The sequence below is a fragment of the Physella acuta genome, unplaced genomic scaffold (genome assembly GCF_028476545.2).
Source record: "Physella acuta isolate Inbredline_101_S28 unplaced genomic scaffold, ASM2847654v3 ptg001493l, whole genome shotgun sequence".
NCBI classification, from domain to species: Eukaryota; Metazoa; Mollusca; class Gastropoda; family Physidae; genus Physella; species Physella acuta.
In genome coordinates, this window is record NW_026733008.1 from 94,135 (window position 1) to 113,397 (window position 19,263).

The 19,263-nt window shown below is 35.6% G+C and overlaps 2 protein-coding genes across 5 annotated transcripts in view; both read left to right on the plus strand.

The window, feature by feature from the left end:
- Nucleotides 1-13,663, plus strand: part of LOC131928373 (putative 3',5'-cyclic phosphodiesterase pde-5) — a 103,011-nt gene extending 89,348 nt beyond the window's left edge. For all 4 annotated transcript variants that reach the window (XM_059284376.1, XM_059284375.1, XM_059284378.1 and 1 more), the window contains 8 exons: nucleotides 5,105-5,255; nucleotides 6,006-6,161; nucleotides 6,530-6,580; nucleotides 6,740-6,861; nucleotides 8,812-8,923; nucleotides 11,257-11,337; nucleotides 11,685-11,773; nucleotides 12,604-13,663. In XM_059284376.1, coding sequence (XP_059140359.1) covers nucleotides 5,105-5,255; nucleotides 6,006-6,161; nucleotides 6,530-6,580; nucleotides 6,740-6,861; nucleotides 8,812-8,923; nucleotides 11,257-11,337; nucleotides 11,685-11,773; nucleotides 12,604-12,670 — 829 coding nt within the window. In that variant the 3' untranslated portion in view covers nucleotides 12,671-13,663. The remainder of the gene's footprint in view (nucleotides 1-5,104; nucleotides 5,256-6,005; nucleotides 6,162-6,529; nucleotides 6,581-6,739; nucleotides 6,862-8,811; nucleotides 8,924-11,256; nucleotides 11,338-11,684; nucleotides 11,774-12,603) is intronic.
- Nucleotides 13,664-17,652: 3,989 nt separating this feature from the next.
- LOC131928371 (late cornified envelope-like proline-rich protein 1) lies at nucleotides 17,653-18,312 on the plus strand (the record flags this gene model as incomplete). Its single annotated transcript, XM_059284374.1, is given in 1 exon segment — nucleotides 17,653-18,312. A coding segment is annotated over 1 exon segment (564 nt). The 5' UTR covers nucleotides 17,653-17,745.
- Nucleotides 18,313-19,263: the final 951 nt, after the last annotated feature.

The window sequence follows — 19,263 nt, forward strand, 5'->3', positions numbered from 1 at the left end:
TTGACAACTGGCATTTTCGCATGCTGACACCTCACACAAGCCTCACAATGGCGTTTGACCTCCATTTCCATATTGGGCCAGTAACACCTTCGTCGTAATATTTTGTGCGTCCTGTCCTGACCCTGGTGTCCTGCCCTGTCATGTGCCAACCTTAGCACTTCTTCTCGTAATTGTCCAGGCACCACCACCTGGTGTATTGTCCCATCAATTTGGTCATGAATTCTCCGCATGAGAACACCATCCTGTATACTGAGACGGTCCCACTGACTCAGTATTTTCTTTGTTTCTCGACCAAATTGTTCTCTTTCCCTTCTTCCTGGGAATTTTTTTTCCTGGACGGGTTTCAACAGCGGCTGTAAGCCACTATCCGTTCTCTGGGCATTTCTTATCTCTTTGTGATTAAGGCAACTAAAATCACCAATGTCCATATGTCCGGGCTCTGTGGAAATGTGCTCCACCCCGGTCTGTCCGTTCTGCCTCACTTGCACCCCGTGAGGGATATCTGTTGACGCTCTGACCTCACATATTCCTGTCAGCGTTTCTTCCTCATCGCCCGGTCTCTCGTAAGGATTCCTTGATAAGGCGTCCGCATTGCCATTGGACCGCCCCGGGCGAAATTTTATCTCCAGGTCAAAGAGTGCCAATTCTGCTGCCCATCGCTGTTCGATGGATCCCAACTTTGCTGTCTTTAGGTGACTCAGGGGGTTATTGTCAGTGTATACCACACATTTAGCACCTAATAAATAGTCCCTGAATTTTTCCGTCACAGCCCATTTTAATGTCAAAAGTTCTAGTTTCATGGCGCTGTAATTTGTCATGTTCTTCTCTGATTCCTTCAGAGCTCGACTGGCATAAGCAATAACCCTGAAGCCTTGCTTTTGTTGTTGTGATAGCACAGCTCCCAGACCTTTAGAGCTGGCGTCAATTTCTAGCCGAAATGGTTTGTCAAAGTCTGCGTATCCTAATATCGGCGCCTCTGTCAAAGCCTTTTTCAATAGCTTAAACGAGTTCAGGCATTCCTCAGTCCATAATTCACCTATCAGTTGTGTTTTACCTTTCTTTTTCTCCTTACTGTGTTTCTTTGTCATTTTGTTTACCAAGTCATGCAATGGTGCGGCAATTTTTGCAAAACCAGGCACAAATTTTCTATAATAGGAAGCAAAGCCCAAGAATGATCTGACCTCTACTGTAGTTGTTGGCTGTTTCCATTCTTTAACAGCTGCAATTTTATCTGGGTCAGTGGCGATGCCATCCGACGAAATCACGTAACCCAAAAAATGTACCGATTTCAGACCGAAGCAGCATTTGTCTGGGTTCAGCTTTACTCCTATCTCCCTAAGACGGAGAAACACTTGTTCTAATCTTTCTAGATGGTCCTCCCAAGTTTTTGAATAAACTAGTATATCATCCAAGTACACCAACATTATTTGAAATAGAAAGTCACTCATAGCACTCTGCATTACTCGCTGGAATGTAGCAGGTGCATTAGTTAGACCAAACGGCATACGGGTCCACTCGTACAGTCCCAGTGGAGAAATAAATGCAGTTTTATGTTGATCGTTGGGGTGCATGGCCACTTGGTGGTAGCCACTAGCCAAATCCAAGGTAGAAAAAAATCTTGCTCCCCCCAACGCATCAAGACATTCATCAATACGAGGCAAGGGGAATGCATCCCTTCTTGTGATATTGTTCAATTTCCGGTAATCACAACACAGTCTTATCTCCCCTGACTTCTTTTTTACCACTACTATCGGTGCCGCATACGGGCTAGTGCTGGTTGTAATAATTCCCTTTTTTAGTAGATCGTTCAGGTGTGCTTTCACCGCAGAGTAGTGACTTGGTGGTAATCTTCGATAAGGTTGCGCCACCGGCTTGTCTTGTAGTAAGGGTATCTGGTGTTTTATTACTTCCGTGTAACCCAAATCACCCTCGTACGAGGCAAATATATCCCTGTACTTATTCAGCAATTCATTTAGTTTTGGGTCCTCAGTTTCCGGGAATGTATATGATCGGCCATCCTCTTTCTTCACCTCGGCCGTCACATTGACCGACCTAACTGTTACTTCATTACTGCTGGTATTGCTCAGTTCGATGCACTGTGCCGACCTTTGTACCTCGACGTTCTGTGGTACTCCTACCAGAGTATTAGGCGGTATAAAAATTTCCTCATCCAAAACATTTGCCACTAATCCTTGAACTAGTCCATTTTCCGCTGATGTGTATGTCCGCAGTAACACGACGCCTGCCCTCAGTGCGGCGCCACATGGTTCTATCATCACATCACCATTCACGCTTCTATCACCAATTTGTAATGTGATTGCCTTGACCGTGTTTGCCGGGATTGATATCCTTCCTCTGGTCTTGGCAAACCTGGCCAACTTGGATCCCCGACCTGGTGTGGTCGATCCGACAATATTTGTAAGAAATTCTGGCAACTGGCCAAGAATATTCATGCCCAACAGGCAAGGTATATTTGACACATTTGTCTCTAGGTTGTGTTTCGTAACGAACACCCCAACCTGCTTCAACCTATGTCCCGCCACCACGACATCCGCCAGAAAATAACCACAGTAAGGAATGGTTAGTCCATTAGCTGCCGTCAGGCGCATGCATGTGTCAGACCTCAACCTATGGTCTTTTCCTTTCATCCATTTGGTGTAAAAATTTTCCGTGATTGTCGTCACCTGGGAGCCTGTATCCACAATTGCCTTCACCGCGATGTCCCCAATCGTAATCACCATTTCGGGACAGACTCCCATCATTTTGCTTCTTGGGCCATAACCTCGCCCCTCTGTAGCCTGGCCCTGCCTTACAGAGGACGACCGTTTCCCTGGCAGTACCGTGCCATATGTCCGGGTTGTGAATAGGACAAGCAAATTGGTCGACCGTCAGCCGTCCACCGGAGTGATGGACCGGCGGGTCGCGGCCGTCCAACCTGTCTCTGTTTTGTACCGTTCTTTTCCTGATTCTCAGCTGTTGACCTGCTTTCTAACCTCTCCAATCTTTGGTTAACCTTATCCAGGTGGGCCAACAGTTGAGCCATCATGGTTTCCACCGTGCCGGTCCCCGTGGGTGGGGATTGTTTCTGTTCCGGCACAGAGACTTTGTCCACCGAACAGTTCGATTGGTCCTCATCCTCGGACCTGCGGATCGCTGAGTTCCTGACCTGAAGGAAGGTCAACTGCGGGTCTTTGTGGACCTCCTCTTTCAACTCTCTCCTTAAGATCGGGGTTGCTAGCCCCTCGATGAACTGGTCCCTCAGTAGGCGTACATCAATGTCAGGTGTTTTGCCCTTTACCGAATCAAAGGCCCTGTTTATTCGGTGTGAATACTCCATCACACTCTCCGCCATTCTCTGCTTTAAGCCTACGAACTCCGATAGCAGTTGCGATCCCGACCGTCTCTCCCCAAAGGTCTCCATAATTAGATCCAGCACCTTATCTGGATCTGATTGGACGGTTTTATCGTGGCATTTGACCTCTGCCCTAACCGTCTCTCCTATACTGCCCATCAGCAGTCTTAATCTTTCCTCTGGTGACATGTTTCTCGAGGCCCAGGCCGCTTTGACCTCCTCACTGAACCTGTTGGTTAAAGTTGGATCAACGTCCCCGTAAAATTTGTTAATGTGGGACTCTCTGGGCAGGACCACAATATGGGTCTGCTTCTCGTCCAGAGTAGACATTTTATTCCTTTAGTAAAAAAAAAGAGTTCTTTCTTACCGTGTGTGTATGAAAAAATTTTCCTCGTTCCTCAATTTTCACTGTTCCTGAATGTCCGAATTCACACACACACTAAACACAGTTATGAACTAGGTTGACTATGGGTGCCTAACGCGGCAAGTCTCGTTGAATTCATCCTGATCGCAGCGCCAAATGTAACGAGTCCCCGAGTCTATCCTGCCGACAACGCCAAATGTAACGAGTCTCTGGCTACCCTGCCGACAACGCCAAATGTGACCTTCCCGAGTCTAACCACTCATTCCACACAACATTGACCACAGCATAGATACTCGAAGATGCAGGTTCATTATTGATCCTTTTATTACATGAATCAAAGAATGCTTCACAATAATATAATGAATCAAGAGAGATGTTTCACAATAATAGTCTGAATCAACGGACCCCCAACAGTCCTCACTAGGCTTCATCTAACTGAATACACATGTCTAACGTCCTTCTTAACACAATATAACCAACTTGATACTGCCACACAGACTGACTGAGAGAGAGAGACTGACGGACTGACTGACAGACCTTCTGAGACCGACTTTCTGAGAGACCGACTTTCTGAGAGACCTCCTGAGAGACTTCGAGCTCAGCCGTCGCCTTCCTTATATCCCCTTCATAATCGTACTCATATTCGGTCCTATCATAATCGTAATTGTAATCGATTCTAATCGTTACATCAGACTGTTAATTACGCCGCTTCTGTCGTACAGTCCGATTTTAATAAGCCACCTGCATCCTGTCACATCAAAGTTGACAGACCGTCTTTCGTATCGCTTCCCGAGATATTACGCCTTGGCATCAGCCAACACCTGCACTGTGACGTCAGACTGTAACACGTTATGTCTCTTGGTAACTTCCCCTAGTTACATATATATATATATATATATATATATATATATATATATATATATATATATATATATATATATATGTATATATATATATATATATATATATATATATATATATATATATATATATATAATATATATATATATATGCATATATATATATATATATATATATATATATATATATATATATATATATATATATATATATATATATATATATATATACATATATATATAAATGTATATATGCATATATATATATATCTGCATATATATATATATATATATATATATATATATATATATATATATATATATATATATATATATATATATATATATATTTATATTTATATTTATTTATTTATTTATTTATTTATTTATTTATTTATTTATTTATTTATTTATTTATTTATATGCATAGCTAACTGAAAGTTAAGATGGCAAATTTAAATGTATAGTTTTAAATATCAATTTTTCTTTTTCTCGAACTTTGTCCTCTTCTTCCGGTACCTGCCACAGGTTCGACCTTGAAGACCTGATGCGTTTCACCCTGACAGTGAAGAAGAACTACCGCCACGTCCCGTACCACAACTGGCACCACGCCTTCTCCGTGGCCCACTCCATGTTCACAGTCTTGCAGACAACACAGCACAAGCTGGCACCGGTAGAGGTCGGTCCCTGGCACTCGAGTGTCATTGAACCTAATCTGTCTACACAAAGTGCGAATGTTGAGTTCTCTCCTGTATGCAAAACGCAGATCGATGTGTGTCTGGTTATAAAATTATAATTTTTCTCTCCCTTTTAAATATTTGTTGAGTTGTTTCCCTTGAAAAAATTGTTAGGACTTGTCAATGACAAGCCAACTTTGTCGATTATTTAAGACTATTTTTCTTTAGTAATAATATCCAGCTTCCCCTTTTATCCTAATCGTCATTCACGATCAGCGTCCGTATTTTTTTTAAGTAAGAAAGCTGCCTCTGTCATGATCTTTAGGTTCCAAGACTATTGGATTGTATGTTCCTGCCTATCATGACCGCTGACCTTTATGTTTCTAATGTAAAAAAAAATCTTACCTCTATATTTCTAATGTATTAGATTGTATGTTTCCTGCCTGTGTCGTAACTTCTGACCTTTGTGTCCCCCAGTGTATATTGCTTGTTTGTGTCCTGTGTCATGACCTGTGACCTTTGTGTCCCCCAGTGTATCGGCTTGTTTGTGTCCTGCCTGTGTCATGACCTCTGACCTTTGTGTCCCCCAGTGTATCGGCTTGTTTGTGTCCTGTGTCATGACCTCTGACCTTTGTGTCCCCCAGTGTATTGGCTTGTTTGTGTCCTGTGTCGTAACTTCTGACATGTGTGTCCCCCAGTGTATCGGCTTGTTTGTGTCCTGTGTCATGACCTCCGACCTTTGTGTCCCCCAGTGTATCGGCTTGTTTGTGTCCTGCCTGTGTCATGACCTCGACCATCGAGGCAAGACGAACCAGTTCATGGTCCAGAGTTGCTCACCGCTGGCGGCAGTCTATAGCACCAGCACCATGGAGCACCACCACTTCAACCAAACCGTGACCATCTTACAGGTAACGCCAACAAAACAAAAACTACTACCGGCATCTGTCTTTGATATGTATGATGTGTTATAAGTATGTTTAGGTGAACATGCTGTTTCATGTTGTTGACGGCGGTTATTGTAATGTTGTTTCGTGTTGTTGAGGGCGGTTACTGTAATGTTGTTTCATGTTGTGGAGGGCGGTTATTGTAATATTGTTTCATGTTGTTGAGGGCGGTTATTGTAATGTTGTTTCATGTTGTTGACGACGGTTATTGTAATGTTGTTGAGGGCGGTTCTTGTAATGTTGTTTTACGTTGTTGACGGCGGTTATTGTAATGTTGTTTAATTTTGTTGACTGCAGTTATTGTAATATTATTCCATGTTTTTGTTCCACAGAACGAAGGCCACAACATTTTTAAATACCTCAGCTCAGACGAATACAAAAAAGTAAGCGATGCATTTATTATGCCAGCGACATTTTTTTGTTTTCAAATACTTTTCTAAGGTCTATTGGATTACGTATTACGGGTCGTCCATGATAGTGAAGGATTTTGTCAGAGTTTACCAGTGTGTGCATGTATTTATATGTAACTCGTATGTTGCCAGGTGTTAGGAGACATCAAACAGAGTATCCTAGCAACCGATCTGGCCATGTTCTTCAAAAATAAAGTCATCCTTGCTAATATTTTAAAAACAGAACCTTTCAACTGGGACACTATGCATCACAGGTAACAGTTCCTTTCTTCTGATATTTTAATGCTGTATTATTCATTTTTAAATTTATCGTTTTCAGATTTTATTTCATTTAATAAATAATGATTGTTGAGTATTAAGAAAGAATTTAGGGGGGAAAATAAGATACATTAAGACACATTTTTAGAATGTATTTTCCTATATGAAGGCAAACCTAGACTAAGTTATAGGACCGGGCTTAGAGAAATGTCGTAATGGACTTTTCTTTATTAGACAGCTCACCTACCTTAACAACATTTTGTAGATTCAAAGCTAATTATGCAGTTTTTTTGTTGATTTTTCGTATTAAAAGTGTCGAAAATATTGAATTGGATTAGTTTGGCTATAAGCCAAAGGGATGGGCATTTACACAAATAAACCAGCCGGTGTTTTATTTATTGGGTGGTTTATTAAAGAGGGAAATATCGAGGGGAAAAGGAGTTGATGGTACGGAAATATATGGAAAGAACATAATCGTCTAAAATTTGGGGACGTTATTATTGATTATAATTTTTTTTTAAATGTATCATTTTTAAAGTTTTTTTTTTTTTTAAGTTTGAATTTAAAATTAATATTAAAAAATCGGAAAAAGACCAAACAATTTTTTTCCATTGTTGAGGATGGGTTAAGTGAAGTGACATGAAACTTATTTTTGTTAGCGATGTGTAAGTTGCTGTTTTATTTCGAGGGTAGGAGCCTAATTCGGGCGATTGTAATGACCGGATGTGACCTTTGTGCCACGACCAAAGCGTGGCACATCCAGGAAGAAATCGTGAAAGTAATTTACGAAGAGTTCTACTCTCAGGTGACCAAGATTTCCCCGTGTCTTTATTCACCCCCACCCCCACGGTATTCCAGCTATGACGTCCGTTTTATCGCTGCTTCTTAAATGGCTTGGTCACGTGGTTCCCGTCAGTCTGTGTGCAGCTTTTGTGTCGATATGTAAAATATTTTTGATTACTTTATATAATTTTATGCTGTTGGCCACGCTATTCTTAATCCAGTATTGAAGTAAAACATAAGTACTGTAGGAAAAAGGTTTATTTTAAGTGCATTGTGAATATTTTTTTATATAAAAAGAATACATAATACATTTTAAAATATGAGTAGTTGTAACATTTTGATCATCAAACTAATTAGCAGTCCACTATTATTACTTTTTTTTAAATGCTTGTGACAACCAGTCACATTAGAACAAAAATAATCCGACCCACTATAAGTAAATTTTTAATTAATACACTGTTTTTAATTACAGTAGACCTACTTTAAATAAATGATGCTTTTTTATTATTGTGATTCAACTTTTTGAAATATTTGTGTCGTTGGTCCTAGTAAATTTTTGCTATTTTTTAATGTACTCTATCTTTCTACCTGCATGATATGTTTTGTATTCCTATCCGGTATTTTGTCTGACCGTTCACTTGGGGAATATAACTAATATAAGTTAATTTAATTATGTTTTAAATATTTGTTAGGATATCTTCCAAAGCTTAGATAGATAAGGGAAATAATCCAATTATTAAACTGTCGAATCTGCTACCAGAGTTATCATCCTTAACTGTCAACAAAACGCAAAGAAAAATTAATAATTATGTCAGAATATTTTTTTAGTCTCAAAATAAATTTTAAAATGTTACAAAAACAAACCAGTTATTATTATTATCGTGCTAATTAGACCAGTCGTATTTGTATTCAAACAAATTATGCATATTTTTAAAAGATATTACATACAAAATGTTAACCGTATTAGGCATAGTAGGATAGACTGATAGCAGATAGTTGAGATAGGCCTATGATTATTAATTAGTGATTTAGCCTACTATTACAGTTAGGCATTATTATAGTATTATAAATATTATATGTAACCAAGAAAAGAGCAGCATATGATGGTTAATTGGGTAGCTTGTTAGTGCTAGCTGACAGTTTCCCTCTTGATGACATGACAGGTCAGTTCTGACAGCTGTAGCAATGACAGCCTGTGACCTTTGTGCCATGTTCAAACCCTGGGATGTGCAGCTGAGCCTGGTCTACATAATCATGGAGGAGTTTTGGCAGCAGGTAACACACAGAACATAGATATATTTTAACACAGCACATAGATATTTTAACACAGCATATAGATACATTTTAACACAGCATATAGATACCTTTTAACACAGCACATAGATACATTTTAACACATCACATAGATACATTTTAACACAGCACATAGATACATTTTAACACAGCATATAGATACATTTTAACACAGCATATAGATACATTTTAACACAGCATATAGATACATTTTAACACCACAAATAGATACATTTTAACACATCACATAGATACATTTTAACACAGCACATAGATACATTTTAACACAGCATATAGATACATTTTAACACAGCACATTGATACTTTTTAACACTGCACATAGATACATTTTAACACAGTACATAGATACATTTTAACACAGCACATAGATACATTTTAACACAGCACATAGATACATTTTAACACAGCACATAGATACATTTTAACACAGCACATAGATACATTTTAACACAGCACATAGATACATTTTAACACAGCATATAGATACATTTTAACACAGCATATAGATACATTTTAACACCACAAATAGATACATTTTAACACAGCACATAGATACATTTTAACACAGCACATAGATACATTTTAACACAGCACATAGATACATTTTAACACAGCACATTGATACTTTTTAACACAGCACATAAATACATTTTAACACAGCACATAGATACATTTTAACACAGCACATAGATACATTTTAACACAGCATATAGATACATTTTAACACAGCATATAGATACATTTTAACACAGCACATAGATACATTTTAACACAGCACATAGATACATTTTAACACAGCATATAGATACATTTTAACACAGGCTGAATATGGCACTGTTAGGTTGTGTTTTTTTTTAATTCAGAACTGTAGGCTTACATGATTCAGTATTACAAAATTGAATTTAGGACTCAGCTAGATTGTGTATAACATAAAAACATACATACATCTATCTATATTATATTGTTTCAAATAAATCTCTATTTTTAATAGATTATTTACTAAAAAGATCTTTATTACATTATGTGAAAAACACCTTTATTAAACTGTGTACAACAAATATCTATATTAGATTGTTACAAATAAATCTCTATTCTTAATAGAGTATATACTACAAAGATTTTTTGCAATTTGTGAAACATAGACCTTTATTAAACTGTGTCTACAAATGTATATATCAGATAGTACAGTGCATAGCTAAAAGCAAATTTATACTAGACTGTTTGCAACATAATGACATAGATCTACACATCTATATTGGTTGTCTACCACCAATTTCAATACAAGATACAATGTTGTAAATATGTTCTAGAAATAGATTTGAAAAGCAAGCGATACTAGAGAAGCTATGTTTGTCTATTATAAATAACTCTTCTTAAGGCCTATGATAGGAGAAGGAACTCCAATACCAGACACTTGATTCCTACTGGTTATTTTGTCGCAGCTTTTGTCTCTTGCTTTAGTCTGAATATTTGTCACAATCTTTGTTGTTTCTTTACTTCAACATATTTTATATAATGGCTTCTGTCTGCTAAATTTTTTTATTTCCAAGGCAGTTTAGTTGGTAGAACATATGAACTAAGAATGAAAAATATTTCTTTAAATGGTTATATCATGATTTAATTTCTAGTTGACTTTAGCTTATCATTTGTATATTTTTGGGATGTAGTGAAGATACCAATGTCCGACAATAAACTCTTCCAAAAATAAATGTGTAGGTCTTGACTAGTTTTATGGTTAGAAATTAGGGACTAGGGTTGGGGTTAAGGTTAGGGCTAGGGTTAATATTGACATTAGCAAGCCATGTGTATATTTCGTTAACTACCAATAACCTGACACCCCTTTTTTAAGAAGATTCTATTATTGGACACAGGTATAAAAAAATCCGCCTTTATTTTTTTGTTGTCTTCCCAATGAGCTGATTTTTATCAATTCCAATGTTCTATATTTATGTATGGCCATATCTTAATGTGTGTCTGTCTAGTGTCTGTTTTACTTTCACCTACTAGTAATTAAGTCTATGAATAGTGTAGATCCTTCAGCTAAAAAATGTACACATTAATTTATATTGTACAGTTTGCAAGCTTTCTCAACAATAGTTTTAAATTTATAAACAGATATATTAACCATTACAAAACAAATAAATTTAGTTTTACTGAATAGATAACTAATATATTAAATATTAAAAAACAAATATCATTAGTTTTACTGAAGGGATGACTAAAATGTAAATTGTACTGTCAAAAGAGAAAAAGGGAGATAATTAGACACAAAAATTCTTATTGAAACTATACAGGGTGATGAAGAAAAGAAAAGGGGAATTACTCCTATGCAAATGATGGACAGAGATAAGAAAGAAGAATTGCCAAAACTAGAGGTAAATTTTCATGTCTGTCTTCCAAGTTAATCAAAGCTAATCCTCAACAAGTTGCATAGTTTGCGTGAAATCACAAATTTTTAATGTTCAATTATCTTAACTAAATGAAAATAGTCTAAGTGTATTTTTACTTTACCTAAATGACAATTATCTAATGTGTTTTTACTTTATCTGAATCACAATTATTTTATGTGTTTTTACTTTACCTAAATCACAATTATTTTATGTGTTTTTATATTACCTAAATCACAATTATTTTATGTGTTTTTACATGATCTAAATCACGCATTTTAATTTGTTCTTTGTTTACCAAAACCAGAATAAATTATACACCGTCTTTCTTGCAGGTTGGATTCATCCAATCCATCTGTATACCGTGTTACGAGCTGATGAAAAATGTGCTACCTGAAACCAAGCCAATGTTGGATGGATCCATGTAAGTCCTCTGGCTTTGATTCATCCCTCGTTCTGTACTTACAGTGGCACAGGTCTTCTAGTTTTATCCCAGGGTTTGTATGGCTCCACCCTGCCAGAGTGATGTGACCCCACAGTATGGTGTGTTTACCCCTGACCCAAAAAGGCTTGACCCCACAATGTGATGTACAAAAGATGTTGCATTAAAATGTCATGTACAAAAATATGCCTCACACTGTGATATGGATCCACATGATAATGTCAGTAGAATCTCCCTGAGTCCAGTGTTTCTTCCAGATTTTTTTCTCCGGGGGGCATTTGAAATTTTCGGGGGGGGGGGGGGGGGGGGGGAGGCGGTAAACTTTCTTCGGGGGGGGGGGGGGGGGGCGGACACTGTTAAAAGTATATATTTTCTATATAAATTATATAAATTTCATTTCGTTCGGGGCGGTAAAACCTAAGAGATGCCTGGAAGAAAATCTGCCTGAGTCCACCCAGCTCTGATGGGTACTTAACTCACGTTAGAGAAAGTTAAGACGGCTGGGCATTGTGCTGAACACACTATGCCTTCATATGTCAAGTTCACAGAAACAGGTGAACTCTACTTCACTTGCCCCATGGACCATCATGTTCAAAAAAGGGAATTTTTGTTTTACAATGGGAAGTTACCCTACCATGTAATGTGGATCAAACCGTCATGGGGCTCCACAATATTCAAAAAATTTCAAATACTTCATTATTTGACAGTAATTAAATAAAATCTTAACTTTTTTTTAGAAATTAAATTTTAACACACCATTTTTTAAATAATAATTATCTTCCAATTTCCTTTGTTTTTATTTTTTTGCTCAGCAAAAACATGAAGCGCTGGCAGGAATTATGTGACCAGCAGCTGAAACAGGCAGGCACCAATGTGTGAGAATGGGTACAAACCTACAGGAACTAGTTCCATTGGAAGACAGACAACACCCATCTAAAGACAACATTCACCTAAAGAAGACAACCACTTCAAGACAATTTTCTACAGCTCTCTTTGTTCAAGCTATGACTGGTTGGATCCCACTGAACTACCTTTAGACCTAGTTGGCTCGTTATTACAGTCGAAACATCATCTACATCATTTAATTGTTTCAAATTTTGGTCGTATTTTATCAAACATTTAAACCTTTGATATCAGTGTACTAAAATACTACACTATACAATTTGTATTAATTTTAATGAATAAATTAATTTTAAAAATTTGAAAATTACATCCAAGTTGAAAAAAACAATTCAGGGGAGGTAATGTTTGATATTTTGAAATTTTGAATTTTGTCTTGATTATTGTGGATGTAAAACTGACCAAACTAGTGATGAATGTACCCACAGTAAAAGCATTTCCCTTATCGAAACCAAGATCTGGGACAATAAAACTTAACTGTATTCCATAATTATAATGAGTTGTTTAACAAATTTCAACTTATGTTACACTTGGAAGAATAGAATTGATTGTTTTATAAAAAATATCATATGTGATATTCTATTCTGGAATTATTTTTTAATATATAGTATGTTAAGTAATATTCTGGTTTGATTTTTGTTCTACTAAATTTTAATTTTTAAAACCTAAGTGAATTCTTTACTCTAAAAATGAATAAATCTAAATCTACCAGTGTCAACTTTCTTCTTAGTTTTGAAAGCTACATACCTTATCTTTTGAGACGAACATGTTAAAAAATGTAATATTAGGCTGGGAATATTGATGCAGTTTTTGTTTGACTTTGTGAGGGGTTAGGGGTTTGATGAAGTTTTTGTTTAACTTTGATCTCTCTGATTGTTTCCCCTGAACTTTGTAATATAATTTTAGCTAATTGCTTGTGTGAGATATTGATATTGATTATGTACTAATCCAGTCACAGTTTAAACAAAATGATTAATTAACCAATTACATTATTTTAAAAAGCAACAACTTGTTTTTTTTTTTTTCATTACAAATATGTTTATTTAAAGATTATGTACATTCAAAAATAAAATCACATTTGACAGTCCATATGGATAGTCCTAAAAATGTTGAGCAGTATAAATCTTGCTTAGAAGTATTCATATAGACGTCCACTTCTGTTTTCTCCTAGCTGTTGGGATCTATCTCCTGGAATACAATCTTCTGGTCTTTGTAAGGATGGTTCACTAGAAAATGTACATTTTCTTGACGGGTATATTTTGTCAAAACAATCGACTGACATTTTACTTTTTAGTTGCATTGTGTATAAATACTTCAGGAGAAATCTGTGTGTGTGTGTATGTGCTCAAGCATTCAACATTTTTCATCATGTATTCCATAAATAAGAAAGTGTGTCAATGTTTTTATGCTTGTAAATCTATTCTGAACATGTGCAAATTTGTGTGTGTATATATATATATATATATATATATATATATACACTAAACTATATACATACGTTATATATATATATATATATGTTTATATATATGTAATGAATTTATATTGCATGTGTATATATATATATATATATATATATATATATATATATATATATATATATATATATATATATATATATATATTTATGTATATATACATATATATACATATATATACATATATATACATATATATATACATATATATATATAAATATATATATAAATATGTATATATATATATATATATATATATATATATATATATATATATATATATATATATATATATATCAACCTACATCTTCACACATGTAAGTGTAAAAGCATCAAACATAATCTGTGAACTGTGAAGTAATACATTGTTTTGGAAAATTGTTTTATTGATTAAAATATATTTATCCTAATATTTTGTTACATTCGATCCTATACATTTTTTGTCAATTTGTAGTTAAAATTCAGTTTACATTTTTGTGTTTATTTATTATTTGTTGCCAGAAAATTTATTATGAAGATAATATGCTATAGTCAACAGGCTGATATTATGTACATATTTTTTTATAATCATCATTTGTGTAAATACATGCAAATTATATTGTGTTGATAAAAAAGAATAACATGTTTTTTAATATTTCTTCTATTATAGTTGCCAAACAATTTTTTTTTAATTCCAAGTGTTTAATTATAAAATGCTACTTAGATTCTTTTGAGCTCTAATGTCAAGAGTCTTGCTTGCAGTATAGGACTAAAATACAATAATTTTAGCATTTTGTTTTTAACAAAAAAAAGTACTGATTTTACTGTTAAGAATGTCTTTAGCAATAGAAAATTATCATTATTGTTGTTGTTTTAGCTGCCAACTTATTTTATAATTTAAATTTTATCTTTCTTCTTTTTATTTCTTTATTTTCTTTATTCAGTTAAAAGTATTATTTTATTATTTGAATTGAAATAACTTTGATTTGTACAATTTTTTTAACAAATTATGTTGTTTTTTTATTGTTTTATTTTTGTTTTTCTTTTGATACAAGCCAGCATATAGCGTTTGTAAATTGTGTTTGAATTAGATAATTAGATGGCCCACCACCAATTCTTTGAGTCTTGGTGGTGGCATAAAACTCTCATCCAATATGCTAACTATACTAATAATTTTTATTTAAATAAATGTGTTTTTTTTTAACAAAGATATTGAACTTTTTTGCAAGTTCACAATTTTATCTTAAACATTGGGCAAATCAGTAAAAAAAAAATTCTTTTAGTCACTGGGTAAGACACTCTGTATTAATCCATAAGCTAAACCACAGCCACTTTTTAATTATTTATCTCCAACCTGTTGTTAATTTAGGCCATCTGTTCAGCCAAAGTGGTCATCTATAAAGGATGTCACACTTCAAACATATGCAGGGGTTTTGGATTTTTGTGAAGGAGGGGAGAGGGACAGAATAGTTTAATGCCATAGTATTAACTTTTAGAAATTATATTTTAAAATAAAATTTTGCTGTTATTCAAATGTTTAAAGACTTTAAAATGGACTAAAAATAAACAACAATTTTTATTGGTGGAGCTGGGGGGGGGGGGGGGGGGGCTGTATTCCAGAAATAAAAACTTCAGTTTGGAGAAGATGGAGCCCTTGTGGATATGCCTAGGGGATATGACTTTAGTGGGGAGGAGCAAAGTAATAATCGTTTGGGAAGAAAGTGATATCATTTATGAACGATCCTTTAGTGCTCTTTCTTTAAGATATACTACAGCTTACCAGTTCAACTGAGGCAGTTATTTTTATTCAGATGTGTGTGTGTCAATAGCAGCAGAAGTATCGAGTAGGCACCTGGGGTCGGGGATAGTCTTCTGTGACGACAAGATGATGGGAGGGGGGGAGTATATATCGAGAAATTCGACTTATATATTTCTCTTTAGAATTTTAATTATCAAAATAAAACGTAAAATTTCTATACGCTTGTTACGGGGAAAGGGGGGGGGGGGGTTGTTTCTAATAATTGGGAAGTGGAGGGAGAGGGGGGCTAAAATGGCGTGACGTCATGTATTAACGACACTGATTAAAGCTTAACCCGCCCACACTATTTTAAAATGATAGAACCCAGTGCTCACTAAATTAAACCACTCATTTTTTTTTTTTGTAAACGACAATTTTTTCAATTCCGTTTTTTGTCCAAATTCGTAGATTGTGTTTCTATTTTCCCTACCATAGCGTATGCAAACAAGCTCTCAATATTGTGTGCCTTTTTCTCCAACTTAGATGGGTCAAGTATTTTTTTTAAATAACTCACTGATTTGTTTCCTATGCTGTTCATTGCCAACTCCAATTTTCATTCTATTTTTTTTTAAATATCGTTCCTGCAAGACTAATGTATTCGCCAGGCAACGATCCACTCGTGTAAACAAGATAACAAGATAAAAATAAACAGTCTTATACATTCAACGACTTTGTGTTTACTTTGATCATTTAAATGGGGTATAAATTAGGTTAGTGTTTAATCATGATTATTGGCGTTGCAGAGGGTGATATATTTGTGAGAAATATGTCTGCAGTTTTAAGGTATGAACCATGTTACATATATATATATATATATATATATATATATATATATATATATATATATATATATATATATATATATATATATATATATATATATATATATAGGGGAGAGTGGTGAGAAGTAGGACAAAGAAAAAGTAGAGCAGCATATATTTTGGGTTTTTTTAAGACCAAACTACACCCAAAATTTAGCAATAGCATTCTTCCCACGCCAGCAATTCGTTATTTTAACTGTACAGTGAAGTGCCTAAAACATTAATTAGGATCTTCACAATCCTTTGGACAGCGCTAAAATTTCTTTGAATCTTTGATTCCTATTGTTAGGTTAAGTTCTTTATTAGTTTTATGATTTGACTATATATATATATATATATATATATATATATATATATATAGATATATATATATATATATATATATATAGATATATATATATATATATATATATATATATATATATATATATATATATATATATATATATAATTATATCGTTGTGGAGGATGATGGCACCCAATGTTACCGCATGGGTTTACACCTGACCTAGTAACGCCAAAGTATCCAAAACAGCACATGAGGCGAGTGGTACTGCAGCTACCAAATAGCACTGCAACTGAACGCGTGTTCAAAGCACTGCATCTACCAAATAGCACTATCAATAAACGTGTACTCCATGCTACAAGACTTCTCTGTGATTCTGAATACTTTTTCACAACATTACGGTTTCAATGAGAGGTTAAAATATAAATCTTCAACAAGATCCGCTTGAACAATTTATTTGCCAATTTTTAAAATTTATTTTAATGAAGATTTCAACATGACACGTTTTTTCCGTAAGTCTTCTTTTTATTAATTCTTTTCGGGTTGTTTATGTTCTTGATTTAAACATGCGCACACTCTCCAAACCAGCATGTTTATGTCGGGGGGTGACGTCATTACATGTCGTGTAACGTCACACGTTTCTGCGCACTAATGGTTGCATAGACGGAACTCTTGTTAAGATTCTATCCATCATGGAGCTGCCAGTTCCCGAGTCAACTGAAAGGGCAACCATAGAAGAGGTTGTGGTCGAGGAGAGGCCGCAGTCTGAAACACGAGTGCTGGAAATCTGTCGCGAGCCCGACATAGAACTGACCAGTAACATCTTGGACGCCGAGGTTGTCACCGAGACAGCGAACCCATGCCGGGATGTACCAGCGAGAGAAGCTTCACCCACTCTTCGGGATCGTTTGCCGGAGGAGTGCCCTCAGAAGCCGGACCCGTGTCGGGACCCCACGGAGACCATCGCTGACGTCATCACCGCGGAACCGTGCCCGCCGTGCCCACCGTGTGAACCATGTCCGCCGTGCCCGAGGGAGGTGGCAGAGGAGGCATTGGTCGCTGACCCAGACAACGAGGGGACATCGGTGGATGTAATCGAGCCGGTCGACGAGGGAGAAGCCGGTGGGGATCTGTGTCCGGTGGAAGCGGAGAAGCCGGCAGCCAGGGAGCGCCCCCCGTGCCCGGAACCCCTGTTCCCCATCTGTAAAGAACATCTGCCGCCCTGCGCTGCTGTGGTGTGTCCGGAAGAAAACTGAAAGGTTGGTGAGATTTGTTTTTTTTTATTGAACCATTAAGGTATTCATCGTTAAAGTTTAAGCCAATATTAATATATCGCAGGGGGGGGGGGTCTGTTTACATTATTTTTACTGAATCATTTAGATCATGATCTAGAGCCAATGTAGGCTTTCTAACTAGATCTGTAGTTCATTGTAGTTGATTATAGATTACAGTGAGATTTGGGGTTTCTTTCTGTTTAATTTAAATTTAAACGAAGCCATCGAGGCTCTAGATCAAGTGAGATTTTGGGTTTATTTATCTTTAATTTTAAATTGTGACCCATAGGCGAGAACACCAGTAGAAACATAGACTTTTGTCTTTGTTTAGTTTTGAATTGAATCATGTTGTAGAGCCATTTAATTTAGTAGGCCCTATGTACTTTGCCGAATTTGTTGTTTATTTCTGTTTAATTTTAAACTGAACTATAAAGGTTAAGGTAAGACCTTCGGACTATAGTCATCTTAGGTGCTAATTTTAATATTTCTGCTTCATTTTAAACTGAACATTGAGGGTTAAGGTAAGCCATATGAACTCAAGTCATCTTTAAGAATTGGTACTTATTTGAGTATTTTTTCACTATAGTAAATCGAACCATGAAGAATAATGTAAGCGCTCAGAACCGTTGACTTTCTTAATAAGATTTTTTATTTAGTTTTAAACTGAAAGTTCAAAAGTATTTTTTTTAACAAAACCACGAAGTTATAGACTATACCATGTGTCGGATTTTAAATATTTTATCTTTGATTCTACTTTGAACTTTACAGGCCAAAGTAATATATGAACATTTTTCTTTTTGATTCTAAACCGAACCATTTAGATTATTATTTTTTTTAAATCTAAGTTAATAACTCAACAGTATAGCTATCTACCTATTAACCTTCTTAGACTTGTATATTCGATAATCAGAGTTTCTTCTAGGCATCTCTTCTGGG